Source organism: Hoplias malabaricus, chromosome 10, assembly GCF_029633855.1.
Source record: "Hoplias malabaricus isolate fHopMal1 chromosome 10, fHopMal1.hap1, whole genome shotgun sequence".
NCBI lineage: Eukaryota > Metazoa > Chordata > Actinopteri > Characiformes > Erythrinidae > Hoplias > Hoplias malabaricus.
The window spans coordinates 41522016-41543248 of NC_089809.1; the positions used below are offsets into that span (position 1 = coordinate 41522016).

Genomic DNA, 21233 nt, shown 5'->3' on the forward strand with positions numbered 1-21233 from the left:
TGGGTGAGTGTGTAAAACTGTCCACAGGTGTGAGCGTGTGAGTGACTGGGTGAGTGTGTGAGACTGTCCACAGGTGCGAGTGTGTGAGTGACGGGGTGAGTGTGTGAAACTGTCCACAGGTGAGTGTGTGCATGACAGGGTGTGTGTGTGAAATTGTTCCTGGTTGGTGTCCAGTGATTCCAGCTTTGCTCCAGAGACATGGTGACCATCTCAAGTTGAAGCAGTTACAAAAAATGAATGAACAAACAAACGAACAAATGCTGATTTAAAGTCAGGCTTCTTACATTATTTACAGCATTCCAATAAATAAATTACACATACTGGTTATATTCAGTTAACATTTACTTTGAAACTGAACCCAGTGAAAGAACAGTGGGGCAGTCTGGGGCTCGTCCACCTGAGGAAATATTTACTGAGACTTTTCCATCAGCGCTAGCCGCTGGTGATCACCAGGAGACGCATGCTAGAGTTTACAGGTATGGAGTCTGTCTCTCTGTGTGTGGTAGAACAGGTGGTTTTTGAACTACTGTGCAATGCTAGTCACATAAGTGCACCGAGTGCTAAAGCAAAAGCATATTCCTTGTAGGTGTGAGCAAACATGCCCAATAAAGCTTGATACTGACTCTGACTTAAAAAGGCCAATCATTCTCTCTGGCATACGTCACCATGTCCTCACACTGAGCTTTGGCACACTACTGAGACACCTTGCAAACGCTGGACAAGGCTCCAAGGGCTACAATCAATGATGAGGCGTTTATTGACACAGCTGCTGAGGAGCAAGTACAGCAGTATGCAGTGTATTGCAGAGTAAGTGCTGGTCCAGGGTGTGACCAAACAGTAGCAGTAAAGTGGGACATATAAACCCTTTAAAATACTCGGTTATTCCGCAGCTTCACAGACTACAACCTTCCAGGCATCGACTATATTTATACTGTAATCGCAATTCAAACAAATAGGAAATGAGTAATGAGGATGTGTTCTCAGAGCCATCAATGACTGACACAAGAGCGCCTCCAGGAGGAAGAAAGAGGATCTACAGTTAAGTCATTCATGGTTTTCACTTCTATATTTAAGACTAGGCTTTGATCACAGCACAAATTTTACTAAACTGGGTCCTTTAAAAACATCCACAGCTCCCATGCAGATGTGGGCGACAAGGAACGAGGCCAATAAGAGTCTTTTACGATATTTATTTAAAAAATAATCTGTAGAAAACCTTTTACATAAAAATATCCAGGGACCAAAAAAAAAAAAAAAGAGCAAGAAAACTTCCCCGAAGGCCTCAGTTACTTCAGGATACATTCAAACATCACCTTACGGCAGGTGACACATTTGGCCCATGTGGACAACACCTTTCACAGGAACAATGCCAAAATGAAGACCCTCAAAGAGTTCTCCGTTCTCCGAAAGCTCAGCTATGTTCCCTTTTCCATGTCCATAGCAGGATTCTCCTTCTGGTAGTTCTCCAGCACTACGCCCTTTACCAGATGGATCAGGAAGCCACTTCCAGGGGTGCTAGGTAAAGAAGGCAATGCTGAAATGGGTTACACAGTGGGGCACACCTTAAGACGGTCTTTGGGACAAACATTTATTAAAACAATAATTAAAAAAAAAAAAAAAAATTGGAGTGCTCCATGGAATATTTGCCAGGACACAGTTAGGTTCCTTCAGTATAAAAGAAAGTAAATAAGTGAACAGTACATGATACCAACAAGATCACCTTTACCATCCCGTACCACAGCGCTCACCATGACGGCAGGAGCATGGATAATGGACAAGGTCCATGACGACCTGCCTCTGTAAGCAAAATAAATACCACATACTTTTTGCATAGAATACTGGTAGAAATACTGCACAACGCTTGAACAAACTGGTCTCGAGTTCAGGAGAGTGATGGGCTAAAATTTGGCACTGGTATAAGCTGCGCCATCAATCAAGTGATGTCCATTTGGAAGAATTGTCTCCAATTTACAGAAGAAGAAGTCGTATTAAAACTGCAAGCCGTTTCTTGGCAGAGTTTCCACCCGAAAAAAAAAAAAATTTAAAAAAATGAAAGAAAAAGTTACACGGTTGGTCATGTGTTCGTGTACACGCGGTGCTCTTGACAGAACAAGAAGCCGACAGATTCCATAACGGAATCACGAATTAGTCTTGCCTCTGGGAAAGCAAGAAGCAAACCCTTTTCTGAAGATCCTTTATGTAAAAAACACACACACAAGACGAAACAAAACACTGATTTCAAATCAGACTGACGCGAGACGCGCTCGCTACGTCCTAGTGTTCAAGCTTTCACGTGAGATTCCAACAAATTCAAATCCACATGGAGAAGTAGTGAGATGCTCCCACCGTTCTCTTGATCCAACTACAGCGTTGGCCACAAAGAGCAGTAAGAACACACTCGGAATCCACCGGAAAGCAAAATAAAAAGGACAGACAGGTAAACAAAGGCTAAAAATCAAGAAGCAGTTTGGTACGTTGCTGGACGTGAAAAGACTTAGGCAATGACATAAGGAACACTTGGTCTGTCAGGCCTCCGTTTGCAGTAGCCATAGGAGTTTGGCACAGAGCAGTTTTAAGAACGATGGCTCCACCTGCTGGTGCGGATGCAGAAATGCACATATGGCAGGCCGGCGCACTGGGAGGACGTCTTGCAGAACTGAACACGTACATTACGTTTCGTCATGAGCCAAACCACAGCCACGGTTCACAGAAAAAAATTTCCATGGCCTGGATCTGAACACATGAGAAAATTAACATAAAATTAACCTCGCCACAGTTTTACATTCATCACAAAACACAAAGAAATGTAAACTCTGACAAACATTAAATTAAAAGAAAAAAGTAGGAACTAAAAATTTAAAAACACCCATATTGCACAAGAGTTATAGTAAATATAATTCCAAGTACAGCCTGGCTGTGTGGAAAACGTTTAGTGTGCACCACAAACAGAAACCCAGATTTAGCCTCTAAACTTAAAGTAAAAAAAAATAAGGCTACAGCCACCAGACAACACGGAAACAAAAAATAAAGGTGAAAAGTGAAACTGTATAACAAGCAAGTACATCCAAACAGCCAGTCAGTCACATACGACACGCAGACAGACATGCCGTGACCTGGAGACGTCCTGGAGACACTTGTGTCAGAGCAGGGTGGGGGTGTGTTTGGCGGCGAACTGGGAAGAAGTGCTTCCTCTGACCCGCAGCAGGCGTGGATCTATCTGCTGAGGCTGGATGGCACCGTTTCCCTCCTGCGGCGGCGCCAGCTGTTACGATTGTGCTGTGGAGGGTGGACTCGTGGTCCAGACATCATCCCAGGCTCAAAGCCACCGGTGTGGGGTGGCCCCTTCAGTCCAAACCTCTGACCGTTATTAAACTGGAAGAGATGAGAAAGAAAAGCTTTGTTAATTCTGGTTCGGCTACTGGAACTCCAGTAACCCTCTTTACACAGGTGAAGGGTACTTTCTTTGGACTCTAACAGGGTATCGATTGAACTAGGAACGACCGTCCACCTGGAGGACTGCATCTGGCACTACGGTTTCACCCAGGACAGAGCGCCAATCCATATCTGGGCACACACTCACATCAGGGCAGTCATGAGAGAAGCCAATTCACCTAACCTCTGTTTTTGGAGGTTTTCCGGAGGAAACCCACGCAGACACAGGGAGAACATGGAAACTCCACCCAGATCGGACTTGAACCCAAGGTCGCGCTAACCACTAAATCACCGTGCTGCCCGTGACAAGGACTGGGCAATAAATCAAAAAAAGTGTGGTGTGTTCTCCCTGTGTCTGCGTGGGTTTCCTCCGGGTGACTGTCTGTGAGGAGTGTGGTGTGTTCTCCCTGTGTCTGCGTGGGTTTCCTCCGGGTGACTGTCTGTGAGGAGTGTGGTGTGTTCTCCCTGTGTCTGCGTGGGTTTCCTCCGGGTGACTGTCTGTGAGGAGTGTGGTGTGTTCTCTCTGTCTGCGTGGGTTTCCTCCGGGTGACTGTCTGTGAGGAGTGTGGTGTGTTCTCCCTGTGTCTGCGTGGGTTTCCTCCGGGTGACTGTCTGTGAGGAGTGTGGTGTGTTCTCCCTGTGTCTGCGTGGGTTTCCTCCGGGTGACTGTCTGTGAGGAGTGCGGTGTGTTCTCCCTGTGTCTGCCTGGGTTTCCTCCGGGTGACTGTCTGTGAGGAGTGCGGTGTGAATAAAAGAAAAAAATTAATAAATATACATAGGCAGTATCAATAAAGTAACAGGCAACAATACAACCTTGAGATTGATACCTCAGGCCTCACATTTATCACTTTGTCGACGTGTCAGTGCTAAAACGTTGCATTGGATAAGAGCGTCCGCTAAATGCTGTAAGTGTTAATGTATGTTTTTTTCAGGATTGGAGATTATACCTAGGCTCCAACAAGCAGTGAAATCACACATTTTCCAGTGAAGATGGTAGTGGGTCATCAAGGATAATGAAGAACTTCAATAGCCTTTGAGGAAAACCTCAGTGAGAATCTGATGGTGTCTGTCTGTTGGCTCCTGCTACTCATGTGAAACCTCTGCAGGTGCTTCATTAAACTGAATGTACTTCCAACTCTCTGCATGCTGCCTGTAAACACATTGCAAGCTGCTGTCTGGCATTTTGGGACTGAGACTAAAATTTCTCCAAACAAACAGCTAATGTAAATGTTTGCTCACTCAGTTACTGGCTGAAATAGCCATGGGTTTATGACCCCAGATGTGGGATGGAATCTGGATCTGTCACTTTTTCGTTATTTACGCCAAAGTTATTTTCTATAACCGATGTTTTATAAGTGAACATAAAAGTTAACAGACGTTACAATAAAATACAGCATTATACATTTCTATCCGAGTTTAGCAGATTAGGATGAAGCAGGATGTGCCATAAGGTCCTTCATTGCTCCCCACTGCCCCATACATTCCATTTATATTCACTTAAAGCACCCCAAATTCACTGATAAAACACCTAGCTTTGTGCAGCACAGGTATTTCAGAGACAGGGGCTGGAGACTTGACTTACCTTGGCATAGTGCTGGTGGTGGGGACCTGGGAGAGGGCTGAGGTAGACTGGGGAAGCCACTGGGGTGGGCATCCGGTACCCAGCACTAAACGGAGCACATCCATCCACACACGACGCTCTCGCTGGCAACGGTAGCGGTACCACAACATTTGCTGGGAGGGATTTTCTCAGCTGAAAGAGATGAAAATAGAGAACAGGAAGGTTGTGCATCACAGCTTTGTCTTCACTTTATTTTCACCTTGAAAAGTAGCTTAGCTCCTGCGCTGCTCATAAATGGAACCAGCCGACTGTGAACGTTAAAAGAGCCCTGATTTTAGACACTTTTAAATCAACGACGTCATCACTTTAATCATTTTACTCTTTATATGTAATTGTTTTATTGGATTTTAATGATTTTATTCTGGCTTTAAATTTAACAGTTTTTTTCCCATAAAGCACTTTGAATTGCTTCTGTATGAAAGGTGCTCTATAAATAAACTTACCTTATTTCAAAAATGAATCAAGAGTCCTGGGGGGGGGGGGGGTTATTTTCTGCCAAATACTATTTCATTTAAAACGTAACTGTAATAGTTTCTCTGGCTTAGCTGCTGTACCTCTGACAGCCTGGATCCCCTGTAGAATTTAGCTCTACCCCTGAACTAAACCACACCTGGCCCAGGTAAAGAAGCCATTCAAGGTCATCAGAATGTGTCTCATGTGGCGCATCCATTACAGTTATAAACCTGCACCCACTGCAATCCTGCGACATTTCACAGATAAAACAATCAGAAAACGGCTTGGAAACAGAATAAAAACTGCAGCTGGAATCTTTCCTCTTTTACTTTGACAACTTTGTGTGCACTGGATGTGTGTTTGAATCACTGAAGTTAAAGGCTTAGCTTACATTAAGTAAGAAATATATACATCTTACAGTTAAAAAGGGGCTCAAGTCAGATGTGTCACAAATCTCTCACTTCCTGTGACGTACTAAAACAGTAGTGGGGCGGTAGGTATTGCAGTTGGGGCACAAGGAATCGGAAGTGACCCTTTTCTTGTCCGTCTTTATTAATGCCTTTCTGCTTTGCCAATAAAGCGTACTCAGTAAAAATCACCCACCCAATGGATTCATTAATAGCCCTTAAACATACTAATAGAACATTCGATAGGAGACCAGAAAAATGTAGCATGCCTAGAACCAAAGGGTGAAAAATAGTAATCGATACTGGAATGTTAACTGCAATGGAACAATGTAAACAGTACAACAGGGCAGTAGAGGTGTGTATTACGTTTATGACTTGAGTGGCAGTATCGAGCGTGCAACCCCGTTTTAAAAAAGCTGTGTAGTGCAAATGCTGCGATGAGGCATAGTCATTTGTTCACCTGCCCTTTGGTGTAGGAGCCACGTCCAACCCCCACCCACGAAGAGATAAAGACATGGTTTTTACTTATTTTGAAACTGCGCCACCGAGATTAACAAATCAGACAAGTCAGACAAGGTCGGTTTTATTTAACCCTTCGCTAAGGTACCAAATATAAAGCTCCTCTAATCATCAGCTTCACTGGCCTTCACCATCAGAGTCTGGTTTATAAAGTTAGCGTTTACCAGCTCTGGGTCCTGAGGTCAGTAACGAGAACACGACAGATAACACTCATTCATTATCTGTAACTGATTTTCCAGTTCAGGGTTGCGGTGTGTCCAGAGACTACCTGGAATCATTGGGCGCAAGGCGGGAACACACCCTGGAGGGGGCGCCAGTCCTTCACAGGGTGACACACACTCACACCTACGAACACTTGGGTCACCAATCCACCTACCAACGTGTGTTTTTGGACCGTGGGAAGAAACTGGAACACCCGGAGAACACACCAAACTCCTCATAGTCACTGTGACGCTACCTGCTGCGCCACCGTGCCGCACAATGACGGCTAATTACAGCTATAAAAGCGGTCTGTATATAACTGTTAGGGAAACAGGACAATCTGAGAGTTAGTGAACATTAATTTTAAGCTGTGTTCAGGTTGTGAGAAAGCACTCTAAACATGCAGCAAGTTAGTCTCCGGCTGTGTCCCAAACTGTACACTGCTGCTCTGAAAAGTGTGTAAAAACCTTAGCAGTGTCTCTGTAGTGTAGCATGTAAAGATCCATAGTGTGTTGATTGGAACACAGCCTCACTCTCTAACATTAATGTTAATCAATTGCTGTTCCACATCTTTACAAATGTGGAACCAAATAAGGAACCAACTTATAGCTAATATTTTGGGTGTGGAGTGGGCTTTGACAAATATGTCCCTCACCAATAACTCACTCCTACGCCCTGCACCTGCCTTTGCTATTTTTTGCACAGATTGAAAAGTGAGAAACTGAAGCACAGTTTAAATATTAGGCCAATTTTCTGTGTTTTTGAATGTTTGTACAGTGATGTTAATGGTGTAGCTGGTGTTTAATGTTAAGCTACTGATTTAGAGAGAGAGGTTGATGCTACTTCAATAAACTAGAAAACCGTGAACTTACATGTGTAAGTTATTACTATTTTTGGGGCGATATGGTGCGGGTGTGGCACGGAAACGCCCCTTCTTCTGAGGTGGGGAATGATAGAAAACGTTTGAGAACCACGGTGCTAAAACATCTGCAGTCTGAACTACACAAGTCGTCTGAACTTCATATAGTGCTTGCATTTAAGGTCATGAATGCAGATCATTGACGCCTTAGTAAAGCTAGAAAATCTATAAATACATAGAGACAGATGCAAACAAAATACCGAAAACTCCTACACTTTAGACAAACATACAGAAAAATAAAACCAAACAAGCTTAATTTAGCCCGATTATATGGGGAAACGAGTCTCATCCATAGGGAAGTGCAGTAACAGCTACACTATGGTAATTGCACAGAGGGTGCCACAGGAAGAGGCACAGTGAGATTTTAAATTGCATCTAATTGCAAGTACTCTCCGCCAAGAAATTTCCCATCTCTGCTTTAATTTTTGAAGTCACCGTCTACACCTAAGCAGCTTGGCTCTTCTGGGGTGAGAGGATATTTCAGGTAAAAGCCTTCAGTTTCCACAAACAGTGTAGGCATCCAGAACCAGGGCTTGAGTGAGACTGATGTCCTCAGTCATTACTGCAGGCCTTGCGTTAGTCCTGTGAGGCCCTAATGTAATCCTACCTGTGTCTTGGAGGATGAAATGCTTTCAGACTGGTTAGCCCTGCTTTGAGGCTTCTGCTGGGTGCTGGGCTGAGTGGATGTGGGGAATGAGTGGAGCTGCTTGGTTCCACATGGAACAGAGTCAGAGTCCTGGAAAAGGGAGGGAGGCAAACTATTACACTGTGACCATTTGAGTTACGAGGCGAGCCCAAAAAAAGTCCAAGTTGTGCATCACAAAGCTTGTGTTTTTAAACAGCAGGCATTGATCGACATAACATTTTACGTCACAAATGGCAGATGCCTGTGTGGTCACCAATGGCGGTGCTTCCCTTTATTTACAATTAGGAACCACAGGATATTAGGGTGCAGACGTGCCTAATGATTAAAGAAGCAGACTTGGGGAAAAAAGGGCGGGGGCGTTCCCTACCTACTCCCCAAGAACTGGGATGCGGCCCCTAAGCCACAGGTGTAAATGCCTACAGGCACCGTGTGTGCTTCGATAAGACTAAGATACGATAGATATAACAGTCATTGCTAGCACTTACCAAGTTGTTCTCACTGTCACGGATTGGTCAAACACAGGCATAAAAGTCTTTTGCAAATTGCGCAATGACAAAGCGCACTTTCATTTGGTCGCTGTCCAATTAAAAATATCTGTCCCCATTTTGGTTAATTTTTTATTTTACTACATCACTGAAACCCAGCAGCTGTCCTTCACACTGTGTGAACAATTCATAATGAATGGACCAATAGAAACGCTCCAAAATGGCTTCAAATAAAATCTACTTACACTGACTTTCACTGAAATTTAAGAAGGTTTTTTCCTTCTCTAGTAAAGCTACTATTTATTTTGGGAGATACATGTTTTTGATTGGACAGCAATGGTTTATAGAACATTTTTTAAAATTACAGGGCTTTTTAATATCTTTCTTTTACTGTTTCTTTTGACTCTTTGAATTGCCCTTGTATGAAAGGTGCTCTATAAATAAACACAAGTGCCTTATCGAATGCTTGTTGGCAAAGACCTGGATGTAGAGAAAGCTACTGAGGTCGATGTTACTCCTGCCATTAACCAGATACACAGTCAACTTTAAACCTCACATTTACACAGATATCAGGGTTAAGTGGTCACAGTTCAAATCTTAAAATGGCTTACTGAGTGTTATTAATTATAAACACAATTTTGAGAGAAGTGCTGAATAGAGCAATATTAAATAATATTAATAAAATATTCTAACAAAACAAGACGATGTGTAGAACAGAAGAAAACGTCGTTCTGCCCCATGGCAACACTTTTACCCCAAATCTCACATTTCTGCACAAAAGCTTCTGAGAAAACAGCTCTAAAAAAACTTACTATGTCACTTCCTGAAAGGGAGGAAACAGAAGAGGAGGATGAGGAAGAGGAGTGCTGTTGGGGGCTTGACAGGGACATGATGGAATCAGCGCTTTGAGGAGACGAGGAGTCTCTCTGCTGTTCCTCAGAGTCACCTACAAACGGGACATCTGCAAAGCAGACAGCGGAAACCTGTTTCGCTACAAAGCCATTTAATTATAATCCCATTAATCAGCTCATGACAAAAGCGAATTAATTGAATGTACACATCAAGAAGAATTAAATATCTGCCTTAATTTGCAAAGCTGTGAAACGCCTCTGAACTCACTATAGTGGTTTATCCTGGCGTTGTGTCTGTCTCCCCATTTCTTGATGATCCACTCCCTGTAGTCAATCATCTCCTGGGTCAATCTGATTATCCGGCCGAGTGTGCTACGAGAACAAAACAAAGGAAAACAATGCACATCTTTTCCACAAGTGAACAAAGTTTAAATCAAACTACTGTGGACCAGAAGGATCACACCACGCTGTCTATAGAGCCCCGTTCAGAGCCTGTTTCAGCACCCGTTCTTTCAAATGATAAATGAGCCACTGTTCACACCGAGGAGCAGAAGCTCTGGCTTGTAGCCGTTTTGCTTCTTTGTTTTTACTCAGTGCTCTTATTGCTCTGTGACCATTGTGTCTGTTTTGCTCCATTTAACCTCATCTTCATGCTCTATCAAACACAGGTCCAGTGCTGTGACTGGAGAGACTCAGAGGGGGTGGGACAATTTTATAATCCCTGAACTTGGCAAGAGAAGTGGAGCAGAGTCAGAACAACTCACCCCTCCATGTGTATTCTGACTTGGGTTTCGTTAACAGCAGATTAGTGGGCTCCAAAACACAGAATTAAGATGTCCCCAAAAAGTAATATTTATTTATTTATTTAAAATATGGCGACATGGTGGCGCAGCAGGTAGGTGTCGCAGTCACACAGCTCCAGAGACCTGGAGGTTATGGGTTCAATTCCCACTCCGGGTGACTGTCTGTGAGGAGTGTGGTGTGTTCTCCCTGTGTCTGCGTGGGTTTCCTCCGGGTGACTGTCTGTGAGGAGTGTGGTGTGTTCTCCCTGTGTCTGCGTGGGTTTCCTCCGGGTGACTGTCTGTGAGGAGTGTGGTGTGTTCTCCCTGTGTCTGCGTGGGTTTCCTCCGGGTGACTGTCTGTGAGGAGTGTGGTGTGTTCTCCCTGTGTCTGCGTGGGTTTCCTCCTGGTGACTGTCTGTGAGGAGTGAGGTGTGTTCTCCCTGTGTCTGCGTGGGTTTCCTCCGGGTGACTGTCTGTGAGGAGTGTGGTGTGTTCTCTCTGTGTCTGCGTGGGTTTCCTCCGGGTGCTCCGGTTTCCTCCCACAGTCCAAAAAATACGTTGGTAGGTGGATTGGCGACTCAAAAGTGTCCGTAGGGGTGTGTGTGTGTGTGAGTGAATATGTGTGTTGCCCTGTGAAGGACTGGTGCCCCCTCCAGAGTGTATTCCTGCCTTGTGCCCAATGATTCCAGGTAGGCTCTGGACCCACCGCGACCCTGAACTGGATAAGGGTTACAGTTATTGAATTAATTTTTTGAATATGTCCTCTTAAAATAACTGTTTAAAAGCTGTTTGAATTTCAGAGACTCAGACACCGAACTTGGCAATGCACTTGCAGGAAGGGTGTCTTCTACAGACTACAGATCTGCTGTACTTCATCTACAGGAAGTATGCCATTCATTTAATGTACTGTTTTTGTTTGGGTTTCCCCCCCACCCCGGGGGCGGGTAGGGGTTGTTTAAACCCCTTTTAAAGAAGCCAGAGTGTTCAGCTGTTATACAAAAGTGTTTTTGTTACACATCTGATGATTGTGAAATATGTTGCCAGGGGACAATAAAATGTGATAATCAGAACTGAAAGATATTTCAGACTAATAATATAATTATATTTAGCTTATATAACATCAAATATTCTTTTTGAACATGTGTACTTTACGTACTTTGAGTAGTCGAATATGTTTGGGGAGGGGTGCCGGAGACTAAGAGCCGAACAACAGACAAGACTCATCCTCCAATAAGAGCACAGCTCGAGAAGTGTTATCAATGGCTGGATAAAAATGTCAGGAACAGTGGCTGACGGAAATATAAATTCTCTGTTCTGTTGGGCAGAGACTGACCTGTCCATGTCCTTGTTGGGATAGGAGCGGGCCAGGGGAGAGACAGCATGACTCAGGACAATGTACGCGTAGTCAAACACCTGCTTGACCTGCATAGCACCGTACGAGCTCCGGCCCACGTCATTTCCTGTGAGATACCAGCAATTAATATCAGAACCTGTACTGAGGCTAAACCCACTGTAGAAACTAACAAACAAGTGGCACAGGCCTGGACCTTACTTTAAAGGAATCAATCACAAAACTGCTCTGAAACATCACAATTAGAGATATTCCCCAAGTCACGTAGTCTTACCGAAGGCATAAAACACACACCTGGTAAGTTTGGGTCCTCAATACAAAGCGTCGAGGGTCTGTAGCCATTTGTCATGGCTTTCATCATCTCTTCTTTAGCCATGTACGCCCCTCCATTCTTCACACGGATGCCAGTTTTCAAGTAGTTAAAATTCCTCCCATACAACTCAAAGAACTCAATCAGCAAAATGCCCAGATTGATATTGGAGCTCCTGCAGTCGATTCTGGGGTGGAGCTGTGAACACACACAGTTTTGCATGGGCACTTCATTAACAGCAGCAAAAACCATACATCACTGACCCTGCCTCTAACTGCAAAACTATGCTTTTAAAAAGGAACACTACAAAACCCTTTTAACCCAAAATTTCAGCTTCGAAATCACTGATGGTTCACTGACCTGTAACAGGGAGGCCTCTGTCATTGCTACTCTGGGCTCAGCACTGCAGAAACCACACTATGTATCTTTTAGAGGAGGGCAGGATGTCATCCCTGCTCCCTTCCCCTCCTCACTGGTTTCAGTACAGCGCTGTGAAAACACTAGGGGGAGCTCAAGGAGCGAAAAAAACAGCTCTTACCCAGCGCTCCTTTAAATACAAGTAGAAAGGACTGGCTCTCAAACGAACTGGTGATCAGACGTATTAGAAATAGCATAATACAAGAACCGATACAGCTCTAATCCATTCCTGAACATATCTAAATGGGGAGACTCAATAGAATAGAATCAAATGGTAGGCAGATACACAGTGTGTGTCACACCAGGGCACGAGGTGCTGAAAATCCTCAGTGAAAATCATTAGCCGAATGGATTATAAATATACGCACTCATTAAAAACTCTCATAGAAGGAGAGGAGATCCTTGAAAAACCCCAAACAGCAATTAAAAATGTAACCAAAGCTTTGAGAAACATGTCAATGTCAAAAAAAGAGCTCTTCTCTTTCATCCAAGAAACATTTCACAACCCTGTTAACCACCACATAATGAAAGTGTCCGGACACTGAATTACTCTGTAGTCCTCTTGGTTTCCCTCTTTTATCCTTTTAGAACTCTACTGCTGTGAATGCTTCTATTGAACAGAACTCAATAAAAAAATATATACATGCTGTTATTTATTATCTTTCTAGAACAGAGAGTTCTTTCAGCATCTTCAACAAAGGTTTAAATATGAACCGAACAGAACTGAAAGTAGGTCAGCATCTACAACATTAACAAAAGCCGCGTCCTTGGTCTGACATTCGCTTCCAAATTCTGTTAACATTCACCCCCTTGGTCACTTTTAAATGGGACCAACGCTGGGATATTTTTCCACCCTCACCTGTAAGAAGCTGATGGCCATTAAAATGAGGCAGTAAGAACTTAGTCCTCCAGTGAAGGCTTCATTCAGGTCTCTCTGCAGCAGGAACTGCTTTAAAACAAATATCAGATACGGCAGAACAGAGTATTTCTGAAACAAAGAAAGAAAGAAAGAAAACAAGAAAGAAAAGAAAGCACACATTCATCAGATGCATAATTCAGATTCAAAATGAAATAAAAAGATTTCATCACGCAGACACGGCCAAGAACGGTGGTTTTCAACAAACAAGACATAGCTGCTGGACAACACTGTATCCACTAAAGTGCAGGAGACAATACAAGCACAGCATTAAGCAACGTTTTTAACTGCACACTTCATCAGACACAGTATCTGGACTCCATTAAAGTTAAAAGTTAAAATTTACCTTCAAGTGCTCCTTAATAAAGCGTGCCGCCTTGACCCCGGTCTCCACGTTAAAGCTGATGTCAACTTTCACGTCCGTTTCTCTGTCTGTGAGTTTAATTATAGGAACCTGAGGAAAAGGGCCGACAGTTTCAGTCAAACTATAAACACCTGACACTCATTTAAATGTATTGCATTAAGGCTGCACTCTCACTGAAGTGTCTCCTCTTATCTTTAGCGTAGTGTCAGTTACAGCGGTCGATACGGACAACATTTATATCACGATACACTTTCAGCCGATACGATACAACTCCGATATCGATACAAACAACAAAAGCCACAGGAAAACTGCCAAAAACAAACAAACATGACATTGAACTTCAAACATAAACATCTTGGCTTCGTCAATATTAATATTTTTAAACGAACTTTCAAATTAATTCCAATCAAGTGATGGAAGTGCCATCAGTCAGTGACAGACGCTGTAAATACAGGGGGTCCTCGACTTACGACGTTGATCCGTTCCTACGTCGCGTCTTAAACTGATTTTCGGTTTAAGTCGGAACATACTGTACGTAAATAACGTACTGTAAGCACTGATCCTATCCTAACACCTATCCTCCTCAGTCCCAAGCCACGTAACCGTGTATTCTTCCGCCGCGCCGCACACACCAAACACGAAGTTCACGTTACGACACTAAACCACTTACGTCAAAACAAGGCTTTATACAGTAAATGGGAGATGTGTCGTAACCACGAAACATCGTAACTCAGGACTGACGTAACCCGAGGACCTCCCGTAATGTGTATAAAAATCATGTTCTTGAAACATTTTATATTGCGATATGTATTGATATTGAATTATTGTCCAGGCCTAGCTGTACTTATTAAAAAGGGGAGCTTTACAATAGGGATGCACCGATCTTGAGGTGGATCAGATATCGGATAAATGGGCTGATCCACGGGAGCGATTGATTCACTTTTAACTTAAGTTATTTAAGCTACTTATTTTCTCTTTTTCAGCTGCTAATTTTATTTTATTTTTTTTTTATTTTTTTTTTTATTGCACTGAATGAGTGCATGTTTACAACGTTTGACTACTGGTTGTTTTTCACCAAGTTATTTGTTTATTGTCAGGTTCAGCTGTTAGATTTTATTTGGATTTCTGTTAACACTAAATATTTAAAAATAAGTCTGATTACCGTTTGTTTGTTTGACAAATTGAAGCTACTGATTTTCATTTTTGTGGACTATTGTGCCAGGATCCTACACAATAGTTCATTTTAGGGAAAAATAAATAGCATTTCAGTACATTTATATCCATGTGTTAATTTGTTATTTCCTGCTAATATTTTCGTTAGTTATGTTTTAGTCGATCCTTATGCCTCAAGTCTCTCACAAAAGGTGAAGTATATGGTTTATTAATTCAGCTGTGGTATCAGATCAGTGTGGAGTATCGATAGATACACAAATTCATGTATCGATATCTAAACTGAAAAAAATGTATCGGCGCATCCCTACTTTAAAAAGTAATCAATTTCAGTGCATTAGCGCAATCATTTTGGGTTTTGGAGTTCCTACCAACACAGTAGGTGCTCTTAAACTAAAATGTCTGCAGTTTACCTGAGTCTCTCCAAACACGTTTATGTGAGAGCACAAAGCCGAGGTTAAACGGAGCAAAACAAACGAGCGAAGAGAATAAACAGAGCAAAAACTGAGAAAATGAGAACGGAGAACCAAGTAAAAATATTTTATAAAATTCCGCTCTTCTCTCCTCGCTGTCGTGAGCTCGGGGGGGGAACAGTGGCACGTTATCATTTAAAGGAACAGGTGCTGAAACAGGTCTTTCTGAACTGAGCCGTTTATACGGGAAGGGCGCTGCTGTGGGGTTTGATTCTTGTGGTATTTTCACCAAATCAGATCACAGACATTTAAATAAAACCCCAGAACTACGGTGACTAGTGGAAAAGGGAGAGATTATGCCCCCTTTAAAGGAAGTGAAAGGAGGCTCAACTGCCCATTTTCTGTTTTTACCAAGTACATGTCAAACAGAAAACCTGATCTTTTTGAAGTCAACCAAAAATGGACTGTAGAAGACTGACTGTGGCTTTATCCAGTATTTTGATGAAGCGCGGCTCAGCAATGTTCTGCTTCCTCAGGGCCTGGTCAAGCTGCTGGAGAGGAGGCCGCTCCCACTTTCCGAACACAACCAGGTCAATATCACTGTCAAACGCAAGAATTACATCATTAATAAAAAGAACAACAGCAACTGTCCATCAACATCATCATATGAATGAACATCGAATAGCGTTCAGTTCATCACCTCGTTGGGAGATAGAGTCCATAACTGAAGCTGCCAAAAATTTGGACCTAAATATGAAAGAGAAATGGTGTATTAGAGATCACAGCAATGTACTGCTTTAAAAGTGACTGGAAGTTCAGAGCTGCCAAGGCCTCTCTTACTACCACGTGGTTCTAGAGCAATGACTATGCTACCAGTTATCTACATCACAGACTGTTTGCACAAGCATCACCACAAGCCCTCCACCTCATTAAAAACAGGACAGGATGAAAAACTACTACACAAGGCATCCCTGGTGGAGGAAGAGCTAAAGTGCATGTGGTTCTAAGACAACACACAAATGCTGAGGTGGAGCTTTTTCAACTTCAGCCTCCAACGCTTTACATTCCAGCTTTGAGAGGCCTGGAAAAACATGGCAAAGCCAAATAGACCCTAATGTTATACTCAAACTAAATAAGGATTTTGTGAACATCGTTATATTCCATAATCATTTTATATATTCCGGCTTGTGGACAAATATTGCCAATATATTTTCAGTCATGATAAAATCAGTCCCAAAACCTACTGAGCTGTCTACATAGAGAGCAGGCTCTTGACACATAGGCTGTAGATACCTTAAATACGCTGCCTACTGAGGATACCTTAATATTACCTTAATGTTAAGGCAGCATTGAACCGTTCCTCGGGTCGCAAAGGCATTCCCAACTCCTGTCTATTTAGCTTAAATACTGGAAGAGCAGAATCCATCACTGAAACGCTGAGGCGATTCTAGCAGCTGGTAAGTAAGTAAAGACGATACGACCAAAATTTATATCACGATACATTTCTTAATTTCGGTCGATATGATATAACAACAATATCGATATGAACCACAAAATCCACGGAAATCTTTTTAAGAACAAACATGACATCATTAAACAAACCTCTCGGCTTTGTCGATATTAATAGTTTTAAACTAAACTTAAAATTGAGTTCTGAACTGAGAACAGTGCCCCGTAATGAACGTCAGACAGTGATAGAAGCTGTAAATAGTGTATATTGAAATATTGAAAATGGGTTTTAAAACCATAATATATTGCAATATATATCGATATTGAAATATTGCCCAGCCCTACCGTGACGTACTCACTCTCCAACTAGAGTACCTCATTACTCTGCACCATGAGTACAGATTATTCCAAAGGCTAGAGGTAAAAGTTAATCAATTGCGTAAAAGTGCAGTTTAATAAATCTACCATAAAACGTAATGTCACAAAGCTCCTTTCTGAAAACCACAAACAGCTTTAACCAACTTCGACACGGACACGAATCCTAGTGATTTGTATCTGCACCAAATTTTATATCTGGTGTAGCCCATTACAAAAGATAGTTAAAAACGGCAGCTGCCTCTGAAGTTAATGACGCTTGCTCGGACACTGAACAAAACGCATTAGCGTACTGAACCCATAACCTCAGGCCTGAGGAGTGTTACCCACATTAGCTGTAGGCCACAGGCTTTTGATCACAGTCTCAATGCGGTTCACCACATCCCTCCTCATTGCCTCTTCCTCCGGCCGCGGGGACATGAAGTCGTAGAAGTCCACTATCTCTTCATGGAGGCTGGAGGGGAGTAAATCAGAGAGAGACAGGTGAAGGGATGCAACTAATAAACCCAGCTAACACTGCTCCTCTCTTTCACTAGTGTGAAAGATGCTATTGAGAACTTCAAGGAGGATGCGCATACACTAGCAGACTTAGCATACGTGGAATAAGCATGTCAAAGAACACAATCAGACGGCCAGGACTTCCTATGTCATAAGCCAATCTGGTCAACATGTGGCGGTGCTTTACAGCTGCGGGCGAATTACTCAGGGGTTGGTGGGGACAGACGCAAGGACCAATGGCACGTTTGTAGATCCATTTTGTTTCTTTAAATATAAGACATTAGCTCTAAATCTGTAATTCTGATGAACAGAAGAGCTTTAGGGGTTTCATTTATAACTCAAGTGGGACTTTAACAGCTCAGCACTGACCCCTACAACTAAAACAACATGGGTCTACATGGTTGTTGAAGAGCGTTTGTCTACGCTGGCTTCCTTTGCTCACGCTTTTCAGCCGTAAGCACACTTCTTTTGCAACAGCTACCACACACAAAGTAACTGCACTTCTGCGGCTGGCTGAGTTTGGTGAAAATAAATACAAGATGTTTTCAAGATACAGAAGCACATTTGCGCAAGGGAGACCTACAAAAGCATCCCAGTTTCTGGCTGCAGTTTTTCAAAACATTTGATTTACTATCTCAAAAATAGTGACTTGCTTAAAACAAGTACTCCGTGTTTCCGAATGAGAGCTCATCTCAAAGATCTCAGCCCTGAAACCTAGCTCTTGGTTATTTTGATACAGGAAGTTGGAATTTCCTCTCAGCTGGAAGTCTCCACTCTGAGATACTCCATGCCCATGTCACTATTTCAAGAAAGTGGGGTGTTATCTTGAGGACAGTGAAGACGCATGTTTGAGAAAACAATCACTATTTCGAGTGGCCAGGTGTAAACCGTGAACAGGTGAGCAGAACGTTTTCAGGGAGAAATGGTGTTGATCGCTCGTCTCTTTCTCTCTAGGTCTCTCACCCGTTAATTGCAGGGCTATATCTGCGTCTCTTCCACGGTGTGCCCAGACTTGAGTGGTTGTGGTTGGAGTTCTGGTTGGAGTTCGAGAGCAGGTAGTTGATGCCGTAGGTGCTGGCTTTGTTGTCCTTGTTTCTCCGGGCCTGCTGGATGTCTGCTGGGAGAAAGTGCCGGTGAAAGTGTGGCTGGAGCTGATGGTGGTGGTGGCTGGGCTGATGTTGCAGCTGTAGGTGCTGTTGATGGCGGCGGATGTGTAGATAGTTGTTGATGTTGTGTAGCTGCTCGGCGAAGTTGAAGTGGAGTTTGGCCCAGGCTGGGCATTCTGGCTCGGGGCTGTCAGTCTCGGAGTCTGCGGACTCGGCCGGCGAATGGGAGCCGTCCTTCTGCGGACATTTGAGGTCGAGGACGGGAACGTTGTCTAATAGTGGCGGGGAGAGGTTTCCGTTAGCGGTTGCGTTACCGTTGGAGGAGGAGGAGGAGGAGGAGGCGCTGCCGTTAGCGAGGTGTGGATGGTGCTTATGGTGCTGTTGGAGTCCGTTGAAGCCAGCGGCCGCGGCGACGCTGCTCTTCGCTAGAGCCGGGAAAACCGTCGCCATGCTCGGGGAGCTAGGGCAGTTTGTCCGTAAGCCCTGCGAGGTCTCCCACACCCGCATCCACAGCGCGTTCGCCGGTCCTTTCTGCTCGGGCTGGATCCAGGAGAGCCGCGGGTCCATCCGAGCGACTTAACACACACAGTCACAATGACGCTCGACCCAGAAAAAGAGAGAGAGAGAGGAAAAGGAAGATTTAAAAACCAAACCGACCACCGCGGAGACGTTAAAACCCGCAGCTGCGTCCAGGACTCGAACCAAGCCGCCCTCCGAGCTCCTGTTAGCGGCTCTCAGATCCCAACGACTCCGCTCCGTTATCTTAACAATATGGCGAGTGTGTATCTGTGTGTCTCCCTCAGTGTGTGTGTATGTGTGTGTATGTGAGAGGGAGGGGGGGGGGGAAAGCGTCTGAAGCTCGTTCTGCGCATGTGTGGGATTTTTAAACTCTCGAACACACCCACATCCCCCCAACACCCCACCCTCCCGCCGCCCTTCATCATCTTCATCATCTTCATCGTCATTCGGATTAAATTAAAGTTCATTTGTCACGTAAACGGTGTCATACACGGCGTACGAAGCAGCGAAAATATTTTATGAATGCTCCCTCTCATGAAAGAGACCAATAAACATAGTACTGTGGATAAAAACATTAAAAATGCACATATAAGCAAAATAATAATAATAATTATTATTATTATTATTATTATTATTATTATTATTATTATTATTATTATTATTATATTAGAAGTAGAAGCATCTAGAATTATTATTATTATTATTATTATTATTATTATTATATTAGAAGTAGTAGAAGCATCTAGAATTTTTATTATTTTTTTTATTATTATTATTATTATTATTATTATTATTATTATTATATTAGAAGTAGAAGCATCTAGAATTATTATTATTATTATTATTATTATTATATTAGAAGTAGAAGCATCTAGAATTATTATTATTATTATTATTATTATTATTATATTAGAAGTAGTAGAAGCAACTAGAATTTTTATTATTTTTTTTATTATTATTATTATTATTATATTAGAAGTAGTAGAAGCATCTAGAATTTTTATTATTTTTATTATTATTATTATTATTATTATTATTATTATATTAGAAGTAGAAGCATCTAGAATTATTATTATTATTATTATTATTATTATTATTATTATTATTATTATATTAGAAGTAGTAGAAGCATCTAGAATTTTTATTATTTTTTTTATTATTATTATTATTATTATTATTATTATTATTATATTAGAAGTAGAAGCATCTAGAATTATTATTATTATTATTATTATTATTATTATATTAGAAGTAGTAGAAGCAACTAGAATTTTTATTATTTTTTTTATTATTATTATTATTATTATATTAGAAGTAGTAGAAGCATCTAGAATTTTTATTATTTTTATTATTATTATTATTATTATTATTATTATTATTATTATTATATTAGAAGTAGAAGCATCTAGAATTATTATTATTATTATTATTATTATTATATTAGAAGTAGAAGCATCTAGAATTATTATTATTATTATTATTATTATTATTATATTAGAAGTAGTAGAAGCAACTAGAATTTTTATTATTTTTTTTATTATTATTATTATTATTATTATATTAGAAGTAGTAGAAGCAACTAGAATTATTATTATTATTATTATTATTATTATTATTATTATTATTTAAAATCTCTACAAGCATTGCACATATATAAAATTGTGTATAATTACAATAAAAACTATATATATATATATTATAAACAAACGTGTATATAAATAAACACAGAAAACTTTCTCAGGAAAAATGTGAGCGAGTGTGAAGAACAAAGCTGCAGATATATATATATTTTTTAAAACATTATTTGTCAGATAAATATTTTAAATATTATACATTTTCTTGGGTTCTTACATTTTTGGCAAAGTATTGTAAAGTAAATGTCTCAAATAGGCATACGATTATAAAAATATATAGTTTGTTTGTCCTAGTTCAGTGTCCTGAGTTTTTCACCAACGTTAAATATGCCTTAAATAATTAAACAAATTCACTGTGTGCTTTTATTTTATAAACGGACACTGCCCAAAAATAC

At 41.6% G+C, this 21233-nt stretch overlaps 1 protein-coding gene across 2 annotated transcripts; it reads right to left on the minus strand.

Moving 5' to 3' along the window:
• Positions 1-1215: 1215 nt before the first annotated feature.
• Positions 1216-19508, minus strand: LOC136708725 (terminal nucleotidyltransferase 4A-like). Of its 2 annotated transcripts, none has more exons than XM_066683481.1 (13): positions 18543-19508; positions 17412-17535; positions 15958-16004; positions 15737-15857; positions 13657-13764; positions 13254-13382; positions 11962-12175; positions 11650-11776; positions 9803-9906; positions 9496-9644; positions 8160-8288; positions 5015-5185; positions 1216-3372 (listed from the first exon to the last, which is right to left on the minus strand). In XM_066683481.1, the coding sequence occupies exons 1-13, from the start codon at positions 19250-19252 to the stop codon at positions 3214-3216; spliced, it is 2292 nt and encodes a 763-aa protein (XP_066539578.1). In that variant the 5' UTR covers positions 19253-19508; the 3' UTR covers positions 1216-3213. The 2 variants fall into 2 exon arrangements, with proteins under 2 accessions (XP_066539578.1, XP_066539579.1); XM_066683482.1 differs by lacking the exon at positions 1216-3372 and adding an exon at positions 4491-4582.
• Positions 19509-21233: the final 1725 nt, after the last annotated feature.

What these genes read in the sequence shown, in the direction of transcription:
- LOC136708725 (XM_066683481.1), bottom strand. Translation starts at nt 19,252, where the DNA reads ATGGACCCGCGGCTCTCCTGGATCCAGCCCGAGCAGAAAGGACCGGCG. An exon ending in CCCTTTCAGGAAGTGACATA is followed by an intron (nt 8,289 to 9,495) that starts GTAAGTTTTTTT and finishes TCCCTTTTCCAG; the next exon opens with GACTCTGACTCTGTTCCATG. An exon ending in TTTCATCCTCCAAGACACAG is followed by an intron (nt 5,186 to 8,159) that starts GTAGGATTACAT and finishes CATCTCTTTCAG; the next exon opens with CTGAGAAAATCCCTCCCAGC.